The sequence below is a fragment of the Tachysurus vachellii genome, chromosome 23 (assembly GCF_030014155.1).
Source record: "Tachysurus vachellii isolate PV-2020 chromosome 23, HZAU_Pvac_v1, whole genome shotgun sequence".
In the NCBI taxonomy this organism is placed as follows: domain Eukaryota; kingdom Metazoa; phylum Chordata; class Actinopteri; order Siluriformes; family Bagridae; genus Tachysurus; species Tachysurus vachellii.
In genome coordinates this window covers 5990799-6015397 of record NC_083482.1, presented here as the reverse complement: position 1 = coordinate 6015397, position 24599 = coordinate 5990799, and the positions used below count along the sequence as shown (strand labels likewise).

The 24599-nt window shown below is 38.1% G+C and overlaps 3 protein-coding genes across 11 annotated transcripts in view; 2 read left to right on the top strand and 1 right to left on the bottom strand.

Moving 5' to 3' along the window:
• The window catches only part of celf1 (cugbp, Elav-like family member 1), a 32339-nt gene extending 22260 nt beyond the window's left edge, over window positions 1-10079 (bottom strand). For 5 of the 8 annotated variants that reach the window (XM_060859218.1, XM_060859221.1, XM_060859219.1 and 2 more), the window contains exons 1-2: window positions 9910-10079; window positions 5931-5971 (exon numbers count right to left, since the gene is read on the bottom strand). The gene's annotated coding sequence lies outside the window, so the exon portion shown is untranslated. The remainder of the gene's footprint in view (window positions 1-5930; window positions 5972-9909) is intronic. The other 3 variants (XM_060859220.1, XM_060859222.1, XM_060859225.1) reach the window with 1 other exon arrangement.
• Window positions 10080-11454: 1375 nt separating this feature from the next.
• On the top strand, window positions 11455-14953 carry ptpmt1 (protein tyrosine phosphatase mitochondrial 1). 2 transcript variants are annotated; one of them, XM_060859229.1, is made up of 4 exons: window positions 11458-11709; window positions 11906-11986; window positions 12695-12886; window positions 14585-14953. In XM_060859229.1, the coding sequence occupies exons 1-4, from the start codon at window positions 11563-11565 to the stop codon at window positions 14711-14713; spliced, it is 549 nt and encodes a 182-aa protein (XP_060715212.1). In that variant the 5' UTR covers window positions 11458-11562; the 3' UTR covers window positions 14714-14953. The 2 variants fall into 2 exon arrangements, with proteins under 2 accessions (XP_060715213.1, XP_060715212.1); XM_060859230.1 differs by lacking the exon at window positions 11906-11986 and having other exon boundaries at window positions 11455-11709.
• A 143-nt stretch (window positions 14954-15096) lies between these two features.
• ndufs3 (NADH:ubiquinone oxidoreductase core subunit S3) lies at window positions 15097-22257 on the top strand. Its single transcript, XM_060859228.1, has 7 exons — window positions 15097-15232; window positions 19024-19086; window positions 19205-19302; window positions 19473-19622; window positions 21094-21219; window positions 21316-21435; window positions 21937-22257. Exons 1-7 carry the CDS (start codon window positions 15178-15180, stop codon window positions 22096-22098), a joined length of 774 nt encoding a protein of 257 aa, XP_060715211.1. The 5' UTR covers window positions 15097-15177; the 3' UTR covers window positions 22099-22257.
• The last annotated feature ends 2342 nt before the right edge of the window (window positions 22258-24599 follow it).

Below are 24599 nucleotides of genomic sequence, written 5' to 3'. Positions count from 1 at the left end.
TGATAGTGGCCTTCAGCTCTTCTGCATTGTTGGGTCTGGCATATCGCATCTTCCTCTTCACAATACCCCATAGATTTTCTATGGGGTTAAGGTCAGGCGAGTTTGCTGGCCAATTAAGAACAGGGATACCATGGTCCTTAAACCAGGTACTGGTAGCTTTGGCACTGTGTGCAAGTGCCAAGTCCTGTTGGAAAATGAAATCTGCATCTTCATAAAGTCCAGTGATGGTGCCTGACACAGAGGACATAAGAAGGTACCTAAGGTTCCGGTTTTCAGTTGTGTGTTGAACTAAAACATGAAGCCAGCATCTCAAACAATACCAACGACTCCCTCCTTTGTTCTATTCTGTGGAAGCTGCAGTGATTCACTCGCTCTGTTTCTGACAGAGAACACATGTAATAGACAGATTCAATCCAGGCATGGTGTAGGCTGATAAAGTTGCCATGAGTTAGTAAAGTTAAAACAAAAACACTTCCACACAGCTGCCAGTGTGGCAAGTTTGAAAGACAAAAGTCCATCTTTTGTCTGAACACCGCTAATAGTGAATCAGATGACTCTTAGTCAGATGATGCCTTGTCAGCGTAAACATAGGTTTTTGGAGCTAATTAACATGAAATAATAAGTATGTTGAACTTGAATAACAATAGACACCTACATAGTACATATTAGTTAACTATATTAAGGATTTTATAGGAAAAGGGCTGAAATAGCTCAGTTGATTCTTAAATGGGAAAAAAGGATAAATATTTCAAGCTAAAAATATTAAATGTGTCAACAACTAAGTGTCAATCTAAACTGCTTGAATCCTTTGCTTGACTGATGTGCATTGTGTTTCCTTTTCAGAACCACACACCTGACAACTTAAATATACATTTTAATGAAATCTCTGACATGATATGCAAATGTGGTTCTAATCCATGGTTGTTTCAGACAAGAATCTCGGTTCACTCCGTAAATAACAGAGGAACAGCATCTTTTCTAGTGACATTTAATGTCATTTTACTCTTACTAGAACTCATCTCTTTAGTCAGGCGTACACAATACATCCCATAATATTGTGCACTATTACATCAGACTTGCAAATATCATGAACAGCAGATATGTTAATCCCTCTCCAATGCTTCTCTCTTTCTACCCATCCCGAGGCATCCAGAAATTGTACCAGCTCCGATCGTCTTCCGTGCAATGAAGATTTTGGACCTCCACTGAGATGAGGCCGACTGAGAATCATGAGGCATCTAGAGATCTACCAGCTCCAGTCAGACTCTGCGATACTGTAGAGATGTGAACTCCATGTGGTCTTTTGCATCAATACAACATTTATCAGACTGTATATTTATAAATCACACCCTCCAGTGTCACCCATATGAGGATGGGTTCCCCTTTGAGTCTGGTTCCTCTCAAGGTTTCTTCCTTTACCATCTAAGGGAGTTTTTCCTTGCCACTGCTGCCTGAGTCACCTCAGACTTGCTCATAGAGGATAAACACAAACATTGTGAACTAAATATATCTAATAATAATAAGAATTTTGTATTCTATTAATCTTTTTATTATTCTTTATATTAACCTTTTGTTCTATGTTTATGTTCTGTAAAGCTGCTTTGAGACAATGTCCATTGTAAAAAGCACTATACAAATAAACTTGAATTGAATTGAATATTAATGAAAAATCCAATGCAGAAGTAGTGAGTAAAGGTTGAACTCAACATTGATACACCACACAGTTAGACGGAGTTACGGCAAAGGTTTGACTCTAAATTTCTTTTTAAATAAATGAGATGATGTAAGTGTTGCTAAAGACATTTGCATGAATGGAAGCTGATCTACAGGTCTGTAGTGAGAGCATTACAAATAAAATAAGGACTAAATGCCAGTCAGTCAAACAGTATTGTGGGTAATGTGAAGGAAGTGTTAACCAAAGTGAGAACTTATAAAATTAAATTGTGGATGCCACAGAAAGATTAAATGTTAATTATAGAAGATTAATATGCAAGACATGCAGGTTGGGCTTTGAAGGGTGAATGACTTCAAAGTCCAAAAACTGAGAGACTCTAAGTGGTTAATTGTGCTTTTATTTACCAATGATTATTGATCTGGCATCAATAATTTAGAAATCTGTAATTAAAATGGCATTTTGTAGTTGTGCTGCAACAGCTGCAAGGTGTGAGTTATTCATGGCTTGACTCTGAAAGGCTGCTTGTACTCAGCGTTAGTGTTCGGTGAGCGATATTGTCTGAGAACAGTTCTGTAGGCATATGGTCAGTACATGTTTAAAATAAATAAATTACTACCAACTTTCTTTTACTTTCATACTTTAATTTTAATTCACCCATTTCCAGTCACTCACATATTTATTTACTAACTTGACACGTTAAGCCTCAAAATGAATCCAACTTTTGTCAGTTCTAGCATGTTTTGTTTTGTAGGGGGTCAAATATATTAATGTTAAGGTCTGGCAAACAAGTTTACATGCGTGTTGCGCTGAAACAAATATATGATTAGAACGGCCAACAACGCCTCCATAATGATTTGTTTTTAAACGTTTATCTTCCCTCATATTTAGGCTTTTGTGTCTTGCTGCAGCTTCGCGTCGCTTGGATGCTTTGCCAAGCTGAAGCTAGGAAAGATCAGATTCTTTATGGGATTTTATTAAATAAAAGTGAAAAGAAAAACGCTGGTAGACTTGACTTTTCAAGATGTTTTCAGTGAGCATCTGGAAAATCAGCTGAGTCAATTAACCAGAGCTTTTAAACCTTTTCTTGTGAACTGGAAAGGAAAAAATAAAAAAAATAAATAAAAGGATTACTAGTCATCTAACTATCTGGTAACTGTATTAATTGACTGTGCCAATCTGTCTTAATCAAAAACTATGCTTCATCTAGACACCACTACTATCTATCTATCTATCTATCGCTTTAAAAGAACTGATCCCCTACATAACATCTGCAAACTTTAGTAAAGGGGTCTCTCACCTCACCCAGTTCGTGAGTAGCTTGCCCAAAGGCTCATAGAATACGTACAAAACATTCAAATTGCGCTAATTTAAAATATATTACCAGGTCAGAGTAAGAGAAGGTGGAACACAGCAAAATAAATAAATTCCGCCTGACAATTTTCCAAATTTAGAGTCTCTCTCTTTGTATTCATGCAGTGCAAGCCTAAAAACTCAAGATATCTATTTTATAACATCCCACCGTTAACTATTTCAAGTTTGATTTATCTGTTGTGTATCTGAGGCGTTATAAAGAGGTTTTTGTAGAGGAATGTTTAGGCGGACTCTCCAGTGCAACATCTGAGTTTTTTCAGCTAACAAACTATAAAACTTAACTGATTTATGTCACTATAGGTGTTCATTCCAACCAAATATAACTATTTTGGGGTTGTTTTGGAATCTCCCCATCACTACATACAGTAAAATACAGCAATGTGTGTCATGCCATAGCTGACAGCGCTTCCAGGTTGAAGTAGGCTCTGAGAGCAGGCCAACACATCCACGATTAAAATCAGCTTTGGACCAAATAAACATAACTAATCCACAATAAACACGTGTTTATTCCAGCTGATATAAGGTATTCCTGATCACCATTCAGATGAGCTGTTGATTTAAAAACATAATCATGTTGTCTTTTGTCGATAAATCCAGCTCTTCTTGTGTGGTATACACGGTGTATTTAAAAAAAAAAAAAAAAGCAAAAACTCTATTTAATTCTGTAGATAACTGCGTCATCGGACCTAAAGGTCCGGGGCATTTAAAAGGGATTTAAATTTTGTTTTGTTTCCAAACATCATTTGCTCGAGATCCCATTGGCCGGTTTGGATACTTGACCCACCTATGGAAAGTTTTAGCCAATAAAACCAAATGGAAAGCCCCAAATTCACATCATTCTAAGTAAAGTCCAATAGTAAGGCATTAAATTTAAGCTAATGGCCAATGGACTACTTTGTTTTGTAAGTCACTCAAAGACACAGAAAGGAACACAGGCAACAAACTCGTTTTGTTTTTGTTTTTTTAGCAACACAGACACAGGGATTTTTGGAAAAACAAGTGGAGTTTTGTACTGGAATATGGTTTTTAAATTGCAAAATACCAAAGCTAAGAGCAAATTTAGTGTTATGGCTTTACAAAAGTTTACTGTTTTTTTGCTTCTAGTTCTTTTCTAGACCTTTATACCATTGGAATCTGAAGAATCGCAGCTTTCTTGTTCGACCAAGCTTGTGTTTGTATCTTGAAATCGGCCAATTTCTTGGGTCGGTTTTGTTACGTACGCAGTGTTTGTGTTTTTTCAGGTGGAAATGTTACGTGCAGAAACATTCAGGATTTGCTTGTTTTTACTGGGGGGCTCTCGGGTGGAACAGGTTTTAATCAGCCGGTTTGGTTCTGTCAATAAGCTATGTAAATAAACTTACTAATAATATAACACGAGTAGCTTTTGGTTATCTTAAAAACACTTAATACTTAACAGTTTATTTAATGTAATTCATTATTATATTTAATTATTTATTGTATGAATTATTATTTATAATATTATTTAAGATTTATTATTTGAGCTCTCAGAAGAATAAAGGTCAGAGACCCCTGTTCTAGTACATACATCATTCCAAGACAAAATGATCACTTGTTCCACTTAAGGTTTATGAATTGGACAAAGTTTTTCCTTAGATTTCCTAAAGCACTTCTGAAGCTCTGTGTCTCTAAATAATAAAACATCACATAAATGATTGCATGCATCTTAGTGTCTATTCTTGGGAATGCTAAAAATCTGAGAAATTGATCAAATCACCATTCGTAATGAACAGAAAGTCCATGTTGATCTTTTCTGAATTCCATCTTTTCAAAACGTACAAATAACCAGAAAAATAATTCTTAAACCTTCATCACTACTGAAATACAGACTTGCACAAAGTCAATGAGCACAGCCTGCCTGCAGTGCCAGATAATGGAGGTGTTGCCATGCGGGACTTAAATCCGCCCACAGACAAGCAGCTACACATAAGTGGTGTGTGTGGAGGTGTGTGTGCAGGGTTAGCGCGTAACCAGGGAAACGGCTCATCTTTTCATTTAGAAGCATTCTAGCTTTTAAACAGATTCACTGTACACAGTTTTATTTCATGCAATACAAGCGAAAACCTCCCGGCACCTCTTGAGGCAACTATAAAATTACAGCACATGGTAAGTTTGTCTAAGAACTTCTGAGCATCAGTAACAGGAGGCCAAAGAGTTCAGCAATATACATCTTAACACGTCTGCTGTACCTCTTCTGCTAATTACCAACAACTTAATAGTGCTGATGTGTAGGAAAGGGAAAATAATTTTGTTATTGTCTGTATTGAAGTAATATTAATAACATCCTGAAATTTACACTGACAAAAGGCATCGCATGGCAATGCTGAGAGTCTTGATTGGTTTACATACACCGTATTGCCAAAGGTTTGTTGACACGACAATCGAACCCATGTGTAGTTCTTTTCCTGTCTCCTCCTCCTCATCTGAACTCCACCGAAAACCTCTGGGACGAAATGGAAATACCAACTGCACCCCAAACCTGTTCACTAAACATTATATCCTGTTGCTGAACGAGCAAATCCGCACTGCCCTGAAATTCTATAAGCTTCATGGCAAAACTTGTGGATTAAACTTGACCCGGGTTTCCGTCAAAGAATATCGAGGCAGTGTAAAAGTGTGTAGGTTTGAAGCATGTTACTACAGGCAGCCTACATCAGTGAGCCATACTAAACAGGATGTAGGGCTCTTTAAGGCCAGATTTGTTTCTGTGCATTTGCATACATCAAAACTTAGAAACGTGTCTAAAGTATCTGTAACCCACAACACAAAGGTTTTGAAGTGGTGGTTTGAACACACATCCTGCAATAATGATAAACATACAAACAAATCACAATAAGGATGGAAACTGAAAAGACTAATCACTTACCCTGCAAGTAGTGTTTTCCTGTATGGAATTTCACACTTTTCCTGAGAGAGAGAGAGAGAGAGAGTGAGATTGAGAGTGAGAGTGAGAAGGAAAAAAACAAAAAAAAAAAAAAAAAAAAACACAGAATCCCAGTAAACAGAGGAGCCATACATTGGGCAATATCAGGTTTCACATTACAACATTAAGTAGGCTGCCATTTCTAAGGTGCATTAAAATAGTAGAATGGAGTATATGAGTCTCTTGTTTCAGAAAGGTGACTGACCCTCACAGCTAGCGAATTCACTAACCCTCGTCAAGCCTAAATAATAAAACACAATGCTCTTCTTAAAGAGGAGCTCTTAATACTTACATAATAACGATGTTTGGTCTCACCTGACAACACAATGTCAGCTGATGACCTGAAGTTTTGTTACACTGAATTTTGTGTCTCTCAAGAACCTTCTTTTCTGCAGCATTTAAAATAAAAACCTGACAATCAACAACTCTGTTTTCCCCAAAACAAATGTATTTTGCATTTGGGCATTATTTATAATGAAGTTGTTGTTAAAGACCAGTTCCTAAGTCCAAAATGGTTTGTCAAGAATGAATTAGCATATTAAATGAAAATTTTTCAGGCTATTTTAACATACATATATACATATAGTATACATCTTTTCTGGGTGCTATTCAAAAAACTGTCTCAGATGTAGGTGGTGATGCACAGCCCCCTGGTCGTATTTAGTTTTTTCCTGATATCATGCTCATAATCTCTGCAATTAAACGTTTAGAGCTAGTCTATATTTTTATAGAAAACATACTAGTTTAAAACAAGGAGCATTTACTGGGTATAGCTTTAGACAGCCAGGTGATAAGCCTGTTTCACTCTTACCAGCACGAGGTGACGGCTAACAGACAACGAAATACTGTACAATGAGCTCATACAGAGTCTACAAAGCAAATTCAACTTCATTTCATGTGACGTTAAAGTAAAGCAAACATAGCAAGATAATCACTTCTACAAAGCCAATCATGTTTACATTTAGATATTGTTTTCGATTATATGTATTGTTGAGTCAATTTTGTAACATTTCTAATCTCGTGTCGTACGGTAGCTGAGAGAAGTCAAAGGCAGTTACACCCAAACTGACTGAAAGACCTGGAGAGAAGAAGGAGGGAATGTGTGAATGGGTACATTTTTTCCTTACTTAACATCCAGTTAATAAGAGATCAGGTAAGACTTATCTTTGTGGAGTCTGTATGGTAATCCAGATTTTGACAGAGCTACAGAACTGACGGAGCCACAGAACTGACGCAGTCAGATGCGAGTCTACACATCAGCCTGCTCTGAAGTTACAATGAAGCAACACTGAGGTTTTGCTCTTTCACCTGGTACTGTGACAGTCCTACGGATACGCTCAATAAAGTGTCTGAGGTAAGCAAATGATTATATCATAATATGTTATAGTATTATGTCATAAATACTTCATTTGCCTTCCAAACAGCATATTTCTTTTTTAGATAACGTGTCTATTATTTAGGCTTTCTATTAGTGAACATTACGCACTTTGGGACAGTCTTGAAATCTTTGCACGTGTAAAGATTTGATATACATATGAATGATTAATCTGTGCAGTGGACATGGACAGAGCTCAAAATACATTTTGAATTCTTCCTCCAGAAGTGAGAAAGAAGATGAAGCTTTAAAATTTAGACTCCAGAGCTTCGAGTTTTATCACCGGATATATAAATGATGGATTCTGGTGGAAAATGATTGGCTAACACTTTGAAGTACCAAGATTATCCAAGAGAACTTTTAACCAATATTTATTTTAAATATGAAACAGTATTTTTCAAGGTAAGCTACTTATTTGTTTTCTAATTAGTTTTGACGTGTGGCAAAAATAACAACAAATAAGAATGTAGAGCTCTAAAGTTTTCCCCCGTGGTTAAGTCAATGTAGTTAGCTCATATTCTACCAAATGTCCAGTCATACCAAGCCAAAATACTGTCTACAAAGAGACTGAAAGTCCAAGCTGCTAGCTTTGCAGATACTAGGAAAGGAAAAAGTTTGCCTTGTACTTCGAAATGTCTAGTGCATACGTTACTCTGTTCTTGAGTTTAATTTTAATTTATTTATTTTTGCTTTCCCCAGGACAGAAAAGGGAAGAAATGCTTCACTTAATGCCTTAAACAAACTGTTTAAGTGGTCTTTAGGTATAAATATAGACAACAGCTGATCGAGTTACGCAGGTTCAGCGGTAATATGTGCTCTCTGCCATCTGTCTCAAACTAAACTTAAGTTTACTTACACGTCGACTCCTCTAGAAGAGAAGCTAAAGCCTAAAAAGTGGAGGTTGTCATATCAAATCCTAACAATCATAAGAAGATGGTGATTTAAGGGTCGGCACACACTAATGTTCATAGCCTAATAGACTAATGCTAAAGACTAAAGGCTAAAGAATGCATAGACTAATGCTAAAGTAGTTAATGAATAAAAAATTTACAGGGTGGAGAATTTCTTTATATAACAGTTTAGTGTGAACCATTGCAAAGTGATTGACTATTTTTTAATTAATTATTGAGTTATAATACCTATTAGACTTGTCTGGTCTTTTGAATTGAACCCAAATAACTCAAACGTATATACACACACACACACACACACACACACACAACCATCCTGAAACTAATGATTTAATGCCCTAATAAATAGATACATTTAAATATTGTTTGTGAAATAAATCTATGTTGTGGGATCTGTGAAATTTCACATGCATTTCAGGGGGTCCTGGACCACATGGTGTTTGAGAAGCTCTGCTTTACTCTATACACTGCCAAGGTTCAAATGTCCTGTACAGTGTGCCGAGAGCAAAACCCACATGGCCAGGTTCACACGTTATACATTCATTCAGCTAGTGCTAATTCATCAATGCATCAGTATCCTAACGTAAACACCTCGGTGTAACATCACGTTCCTATTTGATAGACTGGTGAATAATTTGTCTATTGTTAAATCCCTACATGACCCTCTTTATTCCTCGAGGTCCGTACCTGGTGAAAAGGCCTGGCCTAATAAAGAAAGCAGGCCAAGGACCTCCACTTCTCCAAAAACGCCTTACACGAACACTAACGTCTAAAAGACACGTTTTGCATTATGAGAACTATATAAAAATTAATCTATATGAAAAGCAGGACCAAGCTAAATGCTCAGGTCCATCGGTCAACGTTAAAAACACCAGAATGGGTGTGTGTGGCGCCACTTACGGTAAGCTAGCATGCTAAAGCTAATGCTGCACAGTCACCTAAATATACTTATACATTTTATACCTAACGGTGAAAGTTTAAGTAGTAAAATCAGTACAAAAATGTTTTTTTATTTTATATATCATGTTCAGGCTGAATTAAAAAGCAGGGAACCCAGAAACAGCGAGAACACAAGACACAGGCCTTACAGCAGGCAACGCTTAGCATCGTGGCTAGCTGTTGCACAACTTAACGTCTCTGCTTATTTATCATTATTTCTACCCTGAGTGTAAAAGAAAGAGACAAATAACCACGGTTTATTTTTTATTTTGTTTGTTTTTTTTTCGTGCTTGTCCTGCACCAAACACAAACACGACCTCCTTCGACACTCAGATTACACACACGTTAAGAATTAAACGCGTTGACGTTGAGCTCGGGTGCAGACAGAAAGCTAGTTAGCGACTATTCACTAGTCATCTTTGTCTCAACGGCTCCTTTGTGCACTGGGAATAAAATCTAACCGACTAACCGACCGCTTATACAAGTTATTTTTATAAGCTTTATTTCCAACCAGCTCGCCTTTACAGTGACGTATGTTACTTAGCGAGCTACATGAGGACTACAGTAAACAAGTTAGCGGCTAGCACGGAGAGCTAGCTAACTTGCTAACGAGCTAATTCGCTGATAAGAGGTAGTCAGCGTTTTCCCCCAAAACGGGCATGTTTCACAATATGGAAAAAATAAAATTTAGACTCACCCTTTGTAGTCCACTTTTATCTGTAAGTGCTCTAACGCGGTGGAACGGCTTTTGTTTTGTTTTTTTTGATTTTCTTTTTTTACTTGTGGGATTTGTTTCAGCTAATTATTTTTGTCTAAGCACGTCTTCCAACGACAGCCCACTTTCTAGCAGGGACAGTGTAAAATGGCTGTCTTTCCTGCATTTACCATTAACACTTAGGAAAGGGGTGTGGGGTGGAGTCATCGGTAGAATGTAAGGTTAAATTCTATCATAAAGCGACACAGTTACACACCGTGATCTGCGTTTAGGTTGTTTCATATCAATTTTTATTTCATTTACCTCAAACCGAACGAAGTGTTAAATATTATCGAGCGTGAACCATATCGACTCCCCCCCTCAAGCTAAAATGGACATTTTAGTCACGTGTTTATTATTACAATCAATATAATTCAAAGAAGGCTCGTCATTGACGTGAGGAAAACACTTGGGGTGTGTTAACTTAGAAGTGAAATGAAAGGTTAAATATAAAACGACACAGGAGGAAAGAATACTGTTATACAAGCATTAATTAATAAATTAATTAATATTAATGCACTATGTAAACAAACTCACGAGTGTATATATCTGTTTATTGTTGATTGTTGGCTACAGGTGAACAGAAATGTAAAAACAATTATTATTATTATTATTATTATTATTATTATTATTATTATTATTATTATTTATTTTATTTTTTTTATCTGTACAAACACTAAAAGCATTTAAATATTTTCTGTTTTTGTTTAATCAAGAAATGCCATGAACTGTTACAAAATCTACAGTAATATTCCTCTTTAATGTCATTATTATTATTAAAGGTAGGAAAGAACCTGTAAGACAAAACTGAAGGTTTTGGGGTTGGAGATGTCACTCATGCCTGTCTTCAAAACCTGAGAGCCCTGGTATGTATGTGTGTATGTGTGTGTGTGTGTATATGTATGTGTGTATTTATGTATATGTGTGTGTGTATGTGTGTATGTATGTATGTAGGTATATGTGTGTGTGTGTGTGTGTGTGTGTATGTATGTATGTATGTATGTATGTATGTATGTGGGTATGTGTGTGTGTGTATGTATGTATGTATGTATGTGTGTGTATGTATGTGTGTATCTATGTACATTTGTGTATGTATGTGTGTATGTATGTGTTTGTGTGTGTGTATGTATGTATGTGTGTATGTTTGTGTGTGTATGTATGTATGTATGTGTGTGTGTATGTATGTGGTTATGTATGTGTATATGTGTGTGTATGTGTGTGTATGTAGGTGTATATGTGCGTGTATGTATGTATATAAATATATGTATGTTTGTGTGTGTATGTATGCGTGTGTGTATGTATATAAATATGTGTATGTATGTATGTATGTATATAAATATGTGTATGTATGTATGTGTGTGTATGTATGCATGTGTGTAAGTATGTATATAAATATTTGTATGTATGTATGTGTATATTTATTTGCTTCTTATTATAATTCCCCAGTTTGTCTTGCACTTCCTCCGGTCCAGCAGGTGGCGACAGGTAGCTCCTCACTTGTGTCACTTCTAACGAAGTATTTGTGTGACGACCCCTCAGATAAATAATGACAAGTGTTTTTAAGAAGCATATTAATGGGTCTAAATAATAGGAACCATGTCAGGTTTATTAGCGAGGGCTTTATTTTACCCCACACTGGCGTACAATGTGTTGATGGAGAAAGTGTCGTCTCGGCGGTGGTTTGATCGTGTGGACCACACTGTCATTTTGGGTGCTCTTCCCTTCAGGTCCATGACTGAACACGTGAGTCTCTGTGTTGTGACTGTGGGAACTTTACAATGCTGCATGTGTACACTCATATTTAGGTTCTTCTACTAATCAAACATTTTATAAATGTCTTCTCTGCTATTAAAGTTTTTTTTTTCTGCTTTGAAATCATTTATATATAATTTTCTTCTCTGTTTTAATATCAGTCTTGTAAATGTCTGATTTATTGCAGCTGGTTCAAGCAGAAAATGTTCGAGGGGTGATCACTATGAACGAAGAATATGAAACAGTGTTTTTCTGTAATTCAGCAGAGGTGAGGACTGTGCGTCTGTCTGTCTGTCTGCCTGTGCGTCTGTCTTGTCTGTCTGTCTGTCTGTCTGCCTGTGCGTCTGTCTGTCTGTCTGCCTGTGCGCCTGTCAGCCTGTGCGTCTGTCTGTCTGTCTGCCTGTGCGCCTGCCTGCCTGTGCGCCTGCCTGCCTGTGCGCCTGTCTGCCTGTGCGCCTGTCTGCCTGTGCGCCTGTCTGCCTGTGCGTCTGTCTGCCTGTGCGCCTGCCTGTCTGTCTGCCTGTGCGTCTGTCTGTCTGTCTGTCTGCCTGTGCGCCTGCCTGCCTGTGCGCCTGCCTGCCTGTGCGCCTGTCTGCCTGTGCGTCTGTCTGCCTGTGCGCCTGCCTGTCTGTCTGCCTGTGCGTCTGTCTGTCTGTCTGCCTGTGCGCCTGTCAGCCTGTGCGTCTGTCTGTCTGTCTGCCTGTGCGTCTGCCTGCCTGTGGGTCTGCCTGCCTGTGCGTCTGCCTGCCTGTGCTTCTGCCTGCCTGTGCGTCTGTGTTAAGCTGTAAAACCTGTCAAGGCTTTATTAAGAGATGTAATAAGATGTATGTCCTCATAGGGTGTAATATGAGTGTGAGTATATGTAAAGTTTTTATATGTATAGACTGTCCTCATCATTTATTTGTAATGACAGGAATAATCTAAGGACATAAATATGACTTGGACTTACATGCTGATTGTCCATGTGGTCTTGTAGGAGTGGCAAGCCGAAGGTGTCGAGCAGATCAGACTCAGCACAGTGGATCTGACAGGAGTTCCCAGTCTGGAACACATTCACAAAGGGGTTGAGTTTGTTCTGAAACACCGTGATCAGGGCACCAGTGTCTACATCCACTGCAAAGCAGGACGTTCTCGCAGTGCCACTCTGGCTGCTGCCTACCTCATCAGGGTGAGTATGTGTGTCTGTCAGTGTGTGTCTGTCAGTGTGTGTCTGTCAGTGTGTGTCTGTCAGTGTGTGTCTGTCAGTGTGTGTCCGTCAGTGTGTGTCTGTCAGTGTGTGTGCGTATGCGTGTCTGTCAGTGTGTGTGCGTATGCGTGTCTGTCAGTGTGTGCGTGCGTATGCGTGTCTGTCAGTGTGTGCGTGCGTGTCTGTGTCTGTCAGTGTGTGTGTCTGTTTGTCGGTGTGTGTGTGTCTGTGTCTGTCAGTGCGTGTGTCTGTGTCTGTCAGTGTGTGTGTGTCTGTTTGTCGGTGTGTGTGTGTCTGTCGGTGTGTGTGTCTGTCGGTGTGTGTGTCTGTGTCTGTCGGTGTGTGGGTGTGTGTGTGTCTGTGTCTGTCGGTGTCTGTCTGTCGGTGCGTGTGTGTCTGTCGGTGCGTGTGTGTGTCTGTCGGTGCGTGTGTCTGTGTCTGTCTGTGTGTGTGTGTGTGTCTGTGTCTGTTGGTGTGTCTGTGTCTGTGTCTGTCGGTGTGTGGGTGTCTGTGTCTGTCTGTGTGGGTGTCTGTCTGTCGGTGTGTGTGTGTGTCTGTGTCTGTCGGTGTGTGTGTCTGGGTCTGTCGGTGTGTGTGTCTGGGTCTGTCGGTGTGTGTGTGTGTGTCTGTCGGTGTGTGTGTGTCTGTCGGTGTGTGTGTGTGTCTGTGTCTGTTGGTGTGTGTGTCTGTGTCTGTCAGTGTGTATGTGTCTGTCTCTGTCAGTGTGTGTGTGTCTGTGTCTGTCGGTGTGTGTCTGTGTCTGTCGGTGTCAGTGTGTATGTGTCTGTCTCTGTCAGTGTGTGTGTGTCTGTGTGTCTGTGTCTGTCTGTGTGTGTGTGTCTGTGTCTGTCTGTGTGTCTGTGTCTGTCTGTGTGTGTCTGTGTCTGTCGGTGTGTGGGTGTCTGTGTCTGTCGGTGTGTGTGTCTGTGTCTGTCGGTGTGTGGGTGTCTGTGTCTGTTGGTGTGTGTGTCTGTGTCTGTCAGTGTGTATGTGTCTGTCTCTGTCAGTGTGTGTGTGTGTCTGTGTCTGTCGGTGTGTGTCTGTGTCTGTCGGTGTCTGTGTGTGTGTCTGTGTCTGTCTGTGTGTGTGTGTCTGTGTCTGTCTGTGTGTGGGTGTCTGTGTCTGTCGGTGTGTGTGTGTGTGTCTGTCGGTGTGTGTGTGTGTCTGTCGGTGTGTGTGTGTGTCTGTCGGTGTGTCTGTGTCTGTCTGTTGGTGTGTGTGTGTCTGTGTCTGTTGGTGTGTGTGTCTGTGTCTGTCAGTGTGTATGTGTCTGTCTCTGTCAGTGTGTGTGTGTCTGTGTCTGTCGGTGTGTGTGTCTGTGTCTGTCGGTGTGTGTGTCGGTGTCTGTGTGTGTGTGTCTGTCTGTGTGTGTGTCTGTGTCTGTTTGTGTGTGTGTGTCTGTGTCTGTCGGTGTGTGTGTGTCTGTGTGTGTGTGTGTCTGTGTCTGTCGGTGTGTGTGTCTGTGTCTGTGTGTGTGTGTGTCTGTCTCTGTCGGTGTGTGTGTCTGTCTCTGTCGGTGTGTGTTGTGTAACTGTTGTGTAATTACAAAAGAATTCTCATGCTTATCCATTTCTGTCACTTTAGAACACTTTCACAGTTTTTTTTTTAAAAACACACCCACAAAGTACATTTCCATGTAATCACTGTCATTTCTGTATTGTGTTTTTTGTGTGTGTGTAGATCCACTGCTGGAGCCCAGACAAGGCCTGTAACTCGTTAGCAGCCGTCCGACCGCACGTCCTGATCCGATCTGCTCAGCGTGACGTGCTAGACAAGTATCATCAGCAAGTGTGTGGACCAGAGTCATGATGTGTTGTATACAAATTCCTGTGTTCCTGTGGTCTAGCTTGTGGCCTGTTTGCAATCAGCATGCAATCTTTTTTTTTTTTTTTAAATTAAGCATTTTATTTCCCTTACTGATATGTTAATTTCTACACACACGTGTGTATACGTGAGCTTGTGAAAAGGAAAGATTTGTGTACAATGTCTTTATTCTTTGTACTTGTCTGTTCAGTGTTGAAACAATTAAATATTTTACAAGTTGTCCTATTTGGAGCTCTTTATATATGCAGTAGATTTGCAGAGTTAGAAATAAAACGAATGATTTATGTCTCTTTTGCTTTTTGAAGTAAAGAAATGCGTGTGAGAGTGAAGAGATGTTTTCGTGTTAGTGGTTATTCGCTGTTTCGCCTGCTGGTGGTGCCATCGGTGCTTCAGCAACATAAAACATTAAAGAAATAACAGCGAAGAAGACTCTGGTCGATTGAGTCAAAATGGCGGCTTCCTTGCTTAGGCTCACTCGCGGACCTTTAAGTAGAACCTTAAACGGTAAGTGACGAATGTATATAACAGCTTTGCGTAATAAACGTGGTTTATCGAGTTTATAGGCGTCGGTCTAACTTTGACCGATCTGTGTTGTTTACTGCTTGTGACCTTTGGTGTAGCTACAAAGCTAAGTGCTAACTGTACAGTGAGGTTGAGCTGAACACTAAACGGATCTTCGCTCCCTACACAAGTGCCCTACAAAGTGCAGGAGTTCATGGCGTCTGTACTCTGTATCGTGCACTTTATAGTCGAATAGGGAGCTGTTTGGTATTTGGCCAAATTAACGCGACAAAAAAAAGGACATAAAAGGTTTTTAATACGGAAAATGTTGCTGCTTTAGAAATGACAGAACAGATTATTATTTAATAGCAATAAGTTATTTATTATGTAAAATCTGGAGGCTCTCCGTCACTAAAAACAATAAAAAAGTAATCAATAAAATATATGTATATACTGTATATGTGTGTATATATCTGTGTGTGTGTGTGTGTGTATGTATGTATGTGTATGTATGTGTGTGTATATATATATATATATATATATATATATATATATATATATATATATATATATATAGGTAGGTAGGTAGGTAGATAGGTAGATAGATAGATAGATTACATTTTAGATTAGATTCAACTTTATTGTCATTACACAAGTACAAGGCAACGAAATGCAGTTTAGGTCTAAACAGAGTGCAATAGCAGCAAGTGCAGGATATACAGTTTGTACAAGATTTAAATAAGTGGTAATATGGAGTGATTTACAGAAGTGTGCGTACTATGAACAAATATACAGATTTACAGAAGGATATGTGCTGTAGCAAAATATATGGCTATTACTATAAACAGTAATTTACAGATATGTATGTTCTATGAATATAATAAAGAGATGCATATATATGTGCTATGAATATAATATACAGATGAATATATATGTGCTATGAATATAATATACAGATGAATATATATGTGCTATGAATATAATATACAGATGAATATATGTGCTATGAATATAATATAAAGATGAATATATATATATATATATATATATATATATATATATATATATATATATATATATATATATATACAGTATATGTGCTATGAATATAATATACAGATGAATATATATGTGCTATGAATATAATATACAGATGAATATATATGTGCTATGAATATAATATACAGATGAATATATATATATATATATATATATATATATATATATATATATATATATATATATATATATATACACACAGTATATGTGCTATGAATATAATATACAGATGTCTATTACTATAAACTAAAATTTACAGAAGGGTGTGTGCTATAAACAATATGTTGTTATTACTATAACCAAAATATACAGTGGGATATGTACTATGAACATAATATAATATATTTCTGTTACTATGAATAGAAATCAGGTGGGTATATACAATGTAAGGCAATGGTGAGCAGCAATGCAAAAAAAAAAGAAGAGCAAGTGTGCAAATGAGCATAGTTTTATGTAACAGTCCATTAGTGCAATAACTAATTGTGGGGTGAGAAATGAGCAAATGAGCAAAAGTGATGATAGGTCTTTGTGTAGACAGTCCATTTGTGCAATAACAAAGTGTGAGGGGTGTGTGTGTGTGTGGGGTGGAGGTTGGCAGTAGAATGAAGGACAGTAGGATCAGCAAGGGGCAGAGTTCAATAAAGAGACAGCTCTAGGAAAAAAGCTGTTTTTTATATATATAATCTGTGTGTGTGTATATATGTCTATATTTGTATGTATGTGTGTGTGTGTGTGTGTATATGTCTATATTTGTGTGTATGTATGTATATATTTTATTTTATTTATTTATTTTTATTTGAATTAGGACAGTGCACATTGATCAACAAATCAGCAATGAGCATCAATGTAAATATGCCGGAATTAGCACAATACCTAAATTTTATCCGTTGTCCTAAGGCAGGTATCATAAAACACAAAATACAAATTACTTACAAACATAACAACATGCATACAGACCTATTACACAGAACAACAAAGACTAAGTACAGTAAACAGCAGTCACATAGAAGTTAAAAGGCCACTATTAACAAACATCCAATGAGAATTATTTTTACATATAGGTACATCGCTGGTTTGATTTCAGCCGTTGTTTTATTTTTTTTAAAGGTTAAGTAATTGTCACAATTCCTAACTTGAGCTGGTAATGTATTCCATGACTGTGTGCCTCTGATAGACACCACCATTTGGCTAAATTTAGTTCTGCGCCATTGTACATTACTGGTTACTACGCCATTGTCTCCTCTGGTTAATGCTCTAGTGTTTACTTTAATGTTAGTTTTTGTGTATAAAGTCTCTTAATGGTGACGGGGCAAGTCCATTCAAAACTTTAAAAATGAGACGGACATCCAAAAACGTCTGATAACTGTCAAGATGTCAAATATTATATTTACTTAGAATATTACAGTGATGAAAATTTATAGGCTTCCTGTCTAGAATTTTCAATGTTTTCTTGAAGAGAGACTTGAGGGGTTTTAAGTTGTATGAGACCAAGTTGTGTACATTTGTACATTATATATAAAAAATGTAAATATAATTTATTATAATTGCTGGCTTGAGTATAAGTTCACTAGAGTAGACATGAACAAACATTAATAACAATGTGATAAGGCTAAAAATATCATCTCAAAGTTGATGTGTAATCCAGCTCTATTCTCTATAATCTCAGTCATGATGGTCTGAAGTTATTCTACAGATGGGTGACTGTTTTTCTTTTGAGGCATTTATTACATCTTTATCCTCTGAGAAAGCATTTCTGTTCTAATGGGAGAGTTTATTTTCCCCAGTATACCCTCATGTCTCTTCCCAGTGCTCACTGAAGTGCCTGAGAAGTATAAATGTTTTGAAGAGGGAATATCTTTTGGAAGAACAGTGTTTCTGTCTTCAATACAGTTTCAGAGACTGTGATCAGGAGATTTAAACCTAAATTTGAATTGTTTGCGCTCTTGTTTGTCCAACTCCTTACTAAAACAATAGGCTTTGACATTTTGAAGAACATATTCAAAATATTACGTGGGATCTTGTCATAGTAGCCAAACAAAGTGGTTATTGTTGTATCTCCTAAATGTTTTGATCAATAACTATTGACACCTGACAGGAAAACTGACTTTAGGTTTAACATTTCTTTTTTTTGCTAGGACTCATCACATAATTATCACATAAATCCCAGCCCAATTTTGTGATTATAGACAATAATGCAAAATCAAGCAAAGCAGCAATATTCAGAAGAGTTTATGATTTTCTGAGGCGTGTTGTGTGACATCGCATCTCTTCATCGAACATGAGTACAGCTATTGTAGAAAGTAATTACACATTTGTCTTCACTGGTAGTAAATTGTTTGCTTGTACATTTAATAATTCCAATGTCCTGACCTATGGGGATGGTGTTGGACTACCAATCGGAAGGTTGTGAGTTCTAATCCCCCGTCCATCACTGGGCCCACAGTTGTTGTTGTAGTTTTTATTTGTTTGTTTATTCATATTATTATTTTTTTTTAAATTTATTTCATTTTATGTCCACCATTTGCTGAAATGTTAAGTTGGTTGTTTAATTATTTGCATTATATACTTATATAACTTTTGAAGTAATTAGTATTCCAGTGGATATGGGGTGTGTTGTGTGTGTCTGCATCGAGGACAGATGACTTGTATGTAACGATGTAGAATATTTTTGTGTATGTTGTCTGTAGTTAGTTGGTTAGTGATAGTTAATGAATTGCTGCGTCACTGTGTTATAGCTGTGAGTCGTAATGCTGCACTGATCCCAGCTCGTTCTGAAGCAACAGCAACTGAGTCGAGACGTGAGTAGCAGTAATATCTATGTTCTTATGTTCAGTTTATTTTTTATAGCATTAATGTCTATAGAAATATTTCCTGTCAGTCTATTAGGTTTTAACTCTGCTGTAATCTGCATTATAGCTACAATTAGGCCCACGGATGCAGTGACTCATAACCAGCTGTCCCAGTTTGGGGAATACGTGGCTGAAATTCTTCCCAAATATGTGCAACAAGTTCAGGTATCTTGATCAGATCAACTTTTTATCTCACTGGCTTTCTATAAATATACCAACTTTAATTCTTACATTGTAACTGACTTTCATAGCAGCTATTCATGCCGTAAACATTTCTTATTCGCTGTGAGATCACAATCTTTGTTCATCTAATATGAGATGTGTGTATCTTTAAGGTAACCTGCTACAATGAGCTGGAAGTTATGATCCACCCAGAGGGAGTCGTACCTGTGCTGACTTTCCTTCGGGATCACACCAACGCCCAGTTCCGCAACATGATTGACCTCACTGCAGTTGACGTTCCCGCACGGCAAAACCGCTTTGAGGTCAGAACACACGCAGCCTGAAGCCAGTAAATACTTCTAATACACTTGCACATTTGAATTTGCAAAACAAAAAAAAAAATGCTGTGAATTGATTGACAGCTGATTCTGGATAATCTTTTAAATGAAGTCCCGTTTTTGTTGACGGTCTATAATGCGCATTAAGTGAAACTCACGTCAAATGTGCTTTTATTTGATAGTCTCAGAACGATCAGAAGTAAATAAATATTATTATAGAATATTAATATATATTAAATACATGAATAAATACCTTTTATGCAAAAATATCGTCGCTGTCGGGCGGAAACCTCGTATGTCCAAATTTGGTCAATTTCATATTTTTTCACATATCGATGCTATTGGTCAGTCCCCACGTGGGTCTGTTATTTTTACAAGTTATTAACCAATCTAAAGTCTTGAAAATAGCTTGAGCGCAAATCTCTTAACTCCATTGGACACTTCAACTATCTGAGAAACCTCGTAACTCCACCTCTTCTTCACTTCGCTGGAGAGCTTATCGTGTTTTGTATTGCATCACTTATAGTTCTTAAACCTTTAAAATAGAGTTTAGGAAGATGTATGTAACTACAGTCATTAGCTTTGGTTAACTATTGAAGCCTTGTCTCTTGTCAAAAGGCTCAACATGACCGCATACTTTATTGAACACTGCTGGCAGCAGCGACGTCTGTGTCCGTACCGTTCTTATCAATGACATCATAATCTCGTATCTCCCTGCTCACAAGTCATACAGCTTGTATCTCCGATAAAACGTGACTTTGGGAAAATGTTGTGTTAATGTTGGTACACAACAGTATATGATAGCAATATAAGGTATAATAACTTTAACGATACAATGATTAATAACTCAAAAAATACGGCGTTTTTTTTAATTTCCTGAAAAATAATGGTTTTGGAGATACGAGGATTCCGGCCGACAGCGACGATATGAATATTTTAGGAAAAGTGCTCATCTACATGGTTGTACCAAATGATTTTCAGTGGTGTGTGTGTGTGTGTGTGTGTGTGTGTGTGTGTGTGTGTGTGTGTGTGTGTGTGTGTGTGTGTGTGTGTGTGTGTGTGTGTGTGTGTGTGTGTGTGTGTGTGTGTACTAAGTATTGCTATGTGTGCTATTATGTATTAAGATACATAATAGCACTATGACCACAATGTGATGTAAGGAATTTTTATTTATTTATTTTTTACATAATAAAATGTCCAAGAAATTTCACTACCACTTGTTAGTACTGGGAGGTTTTTGGTTGTCAAGTACAAACATCATGTTGTTTCCCTAGTATGAATCCGGACTTTACCACCTTGTTCTTTTGGCTGATGGTTAAAAAAATCATTCAGTTTAATTATTAAAGTAACTTTTAAAACAATCAAATGCAACTTTTTATTTTATCCATAGTATTTGATTTTATCCATATGTATGTGTGGCTCGCAGATTAAACAGAACCTTGTCAATGTTTTGCAGCTTGTGTATAATCTGCTGTCACTGCGCTACAACTCTCGCATTCGAGTAAAGACTTACACAGATGAGTTGACCCCCGTGGACTCGGCTGTCTCTGTCCATCAAGCAGCCAACTGGTATGAAAGAGAGGTACGTCATCATCACACCTTCCCACTCACATGTACAGTACATGTGTAAATATATAGTACGTGTAACTGATCACGTTACATTTCCTCTTCACCTCAGGTGTGGGACATGTACGGAGTGTTCTTTGCAAATCATCCGGATTTGAGACGAATCCTAACAGATTATGGATTTGAAGGACATCCGTTTAGAAAAGATTTCCCTCTGTCTGGATACGTAGAGGTAAAGATAATTAGACAGCGACAAAATTGTCATTTCAGTACCCAAGTAGTAAGTCAGTCATTTCTTCTGATATGTAAGGTATAACACACGGTGGCACGGTGTTATTATTTAAATGAAAGCCATGTTATACATCTGTCAACCATATGATGCTCAACAATTTTAACACCAGATTACGCTAGTCACTACACAAAGCAAGCAGTTTTTATTTAAAAAAAACAACACTTTTGCTCATAAAATATGTATTTCTGTCTTCCAAAATGTCTCACGAAGGAAAATCCTTTAGTTCTGGAGTATTAAAGTAAAAAAAACAAAAAAAAACATTACCCAGAGCTTATTAATATATAACTGTGATTTTAAATGACATCCAACACTATTGTCAGAACTGATGTTATTGAAAACTAACAGATTCAAGAACTGAACAGTACATTTATTTGATGTGCATTAGAGTATGAAGAGTGTTTATATGTTCTATATCTCATGAAGCATGTGCTTGTCTCTTAGGTGCGCTATGATGATGAGCTGAAGAGGGTTGTAGCAGAGCCTGTGGAACTTGCCCAGGAGTTCAGGAAGTTTGACCTGAACAGTCCATGGGAGGCATTTCCAGCACACAGGGAGTCTAAAGATGCACCCAAATTAGAGGCTGGGGACAAACCTGCAAAGTAACATCCTTTTATTTCTGATGAGGGTGAATGTGTGACACACACTGACACCTTTTCTGCTACCGTATTTATGTAAATATGAGACCATATGTTGACTTCTGTATCTCAGTCTTTATTTCAGAGACCTTTCAAGCATCTGAATAAAGAGTGAATTCAAAAATAACTTCTGTGCTTCCTCATTGACTTTTTCACAGCTTGAGATCTGTGATGTTCCCCCTTCTCCTCCTCCTCCTCCTCCTCCTCCTCTTCTTCTCTCCCCCATGCTGCTCATCAATATATATCCCTGCCCCATTCTAACGAAAGTGGTGTGTTAGGAAAATGCACATTTAGAACTCACACACAAACTGTAACTGTTCAAAAACGATGCGGAATGAAATAATTTATCGCTCATAAGTTTGCCCTCGGTGCATGGAGTGTATGCAGGACAATGGCAGATAGAATACAGACAACCATTCAGACATATTCAAATGAATTCTGTTTGCTCAAGATAGCTGAAATACAGCGTAGCCTGTTGTGTCTGTTGAATCCCGATGTTACGTTATCTGAGCTGTGCTTCATGTATTTAATCTGATCTGTGTGTATTGTTCTCCAGCGTGTCAGAAGTATTAACTACATGATGGAACCTGGAGCAAAGGAAAAAATATACACAATAAGGACAAGCAGATGCAGCAAATTACTTAATGTTATTCTATTACAAAAATACACCAACATCTCCTGTTGGTCATTAGCTGGCTATTAGCTCAACATCACAAATGAGCAGTAATAAATACTCCAGTGTGACTATAACCTAGCATTTTCTAACTTCCCAACAAATTAAAGTACACTAAAGGACCTCATGGGGGCACGGTAGCTTAGTGGTTAGCACGTTCGCCTCACACCTCCAGGATTGGGGGTTTGATTCCCGCCTCCGCCTTGTGTGTGTGGAGTTTGCATGTTCTCCCTGTGCCTCGGGGGTTTCCTCCGGGTACTCCGGTTTCCTCCCCCGGTCCAAAGACATGCATGGTAGGTTGATTGGCATCTCTGGAAAATTGTCCGTGGTGTGTGATTGTGTGAGTGAATGAGTGTGTGTGTGTGTGTGTGTGTGTGTGTGTGTGCCCTGCGATGGGTTGGCACTCCATCCAGGGTGTATCCTGCCTTGATGCCCGATGACGCCTGAGATAGGCACAGGCTCCCCGTGACCCGAGGTAGTTTGGATAAAGCGGTAGAAAATGAGTGAGTGAGTGAGAGTAAAGGACCTCATCCTTTAAGAACAATCAGTTATTTTCCCCTCTTATTAAAGATTTTATGTTGGTCTTAAAGGGTTAGTGGTGCATCAAATGAATAAGGCTCTGGGTTGTTGATTGGAGGATCATTGCCAAGCTGCCACTGTTGGGCCCTTGAGGAAGGCCCTTGACTCTCACTGCTCCAGTGGTGCTGTATCATGTGCTCTGTCCCCAACCTCTAAAGTTGGAATATGTAAAGAAAGAATTTCACTGTGCTATAATGTCTAAAGGCTTCTATTCTATCTCTCATTCTCACAGTTCAGTTTTCATCTCTCCAGTTGGTTTGTATTACATTCCCACATTTTACCTCTTAGCTGATGATTTTCACCTGTCCGTGTATTCAGATTTCTTCGTTCTTGCCTTGTTGGGTGTACAAATATCTCTACATGTCTGACCCAACGCCTTGTGAATTACTACTGCAGGGTTCTGAGCATGGATTGAAAGGTAATTAATAATATGAGCAACAGAACGAGAAGCAGGTAATGAATTATTTTGTAAAACTGATTTTGGGAAGTTAGTGTAAATACAGCTAGAGTTCGTGGCAAGGTTTGATCCATTTCTCTGTTAAAAGTTTCAGGATACGTTGGTTGGATCTGTGAGGTAGAATCTTTTCCTTACTTTAGATATGTACAAGGTTTTGACGGAGCAGGAAACAGCAACTAATGGCGCTTTCAGCAGAGTCAACATTGCTCAACCTGGCCTCAGGAGAAAAGGGAATTGGGGAAACAGACACAATAAAGACTAGAAGTGGATCAGAGCGGTCTTAGAGACAGTGGGATGCTAAAGATGTTACTGTCCCTGTTCAGGGTGTTGCAGAAAGAATAGTCTAGTGGTTTTGGGTCCAAAGCCCATGTATAAGAATTTATATATACCACTGTGAAACATGGCAAAAAAACTGAATGTGAGTCTAAGTAATTTTTATATTCAAATTTCACGGTGATTATTAAGCAAATAAAAAGGAAATCTATTCCTAATTTGCCGTATTACAAATCTGCAAATACACAACAGTGATTACATGCTGAATTAACCTTAATTACTCAATTACTGTAGAAGATATGCTTATATGCTGACGTCTTACTCATCACCTGACACATATGGCTGTTTTTCATGCTGAGCATGTTTTTGTTATTATTTTATGTAAATGAAGGGGACTCGTAGGGGATGCAAATGTCCATGGTTGATGTTTATTCCATGGCTTTCTGAAATTAGTTCAACAGATTAGATTCGGATGGGTGACAGATTT

Excerpts from the sequence above, each read along its gene's own strand:
- ptpmt1 (XM_060859229.1), top strand. The coding sequence starts at position 11,563 with ATGTCAGGTTTATTAGCGAGGGCTTTATTTTACCCCACACTGGCGTAC. Across the intron at positions 11,987-12,694 it reads TTTTCTGTAATTCAGCAGAG|GAGTGGCAAGCCGAAGGTGT; the intron begins GTGAGGACTGTG and ends GTGGTCTTGTAG. Across the intron at positions 12,887-14,584 it reads CTGCTGCCTACCTCATCAGG|ATCCACTGCTGGAGCCCAGA; the intron begins GTGAGTATGTGT and ends GTGTGTGTGTAG.
- ndufs3 (XM_060859228.1), top strand. The coding sequence starts at position 15,178 with ATGGCGGCTTCCTTGCTTAGGCTCACTCGCGGACCTTTAAGTAGAACC. Across the intron at positions 15,233-19,023 it reads TTTAAGTAGAACCTTAAACG|CTGTGAGTCGTAATGCTGCA; the intron begins GTAAGTGACGAA and ends ACTGTGTTATAG. Across the intron at positions 19,623-21,093 it reads CACGGCAAAACCGCTTTGAG|CTTGTGTATAATCTGCTGTC; the intron begins GTCAGAACACAC and ends AATGTTTTGCAG.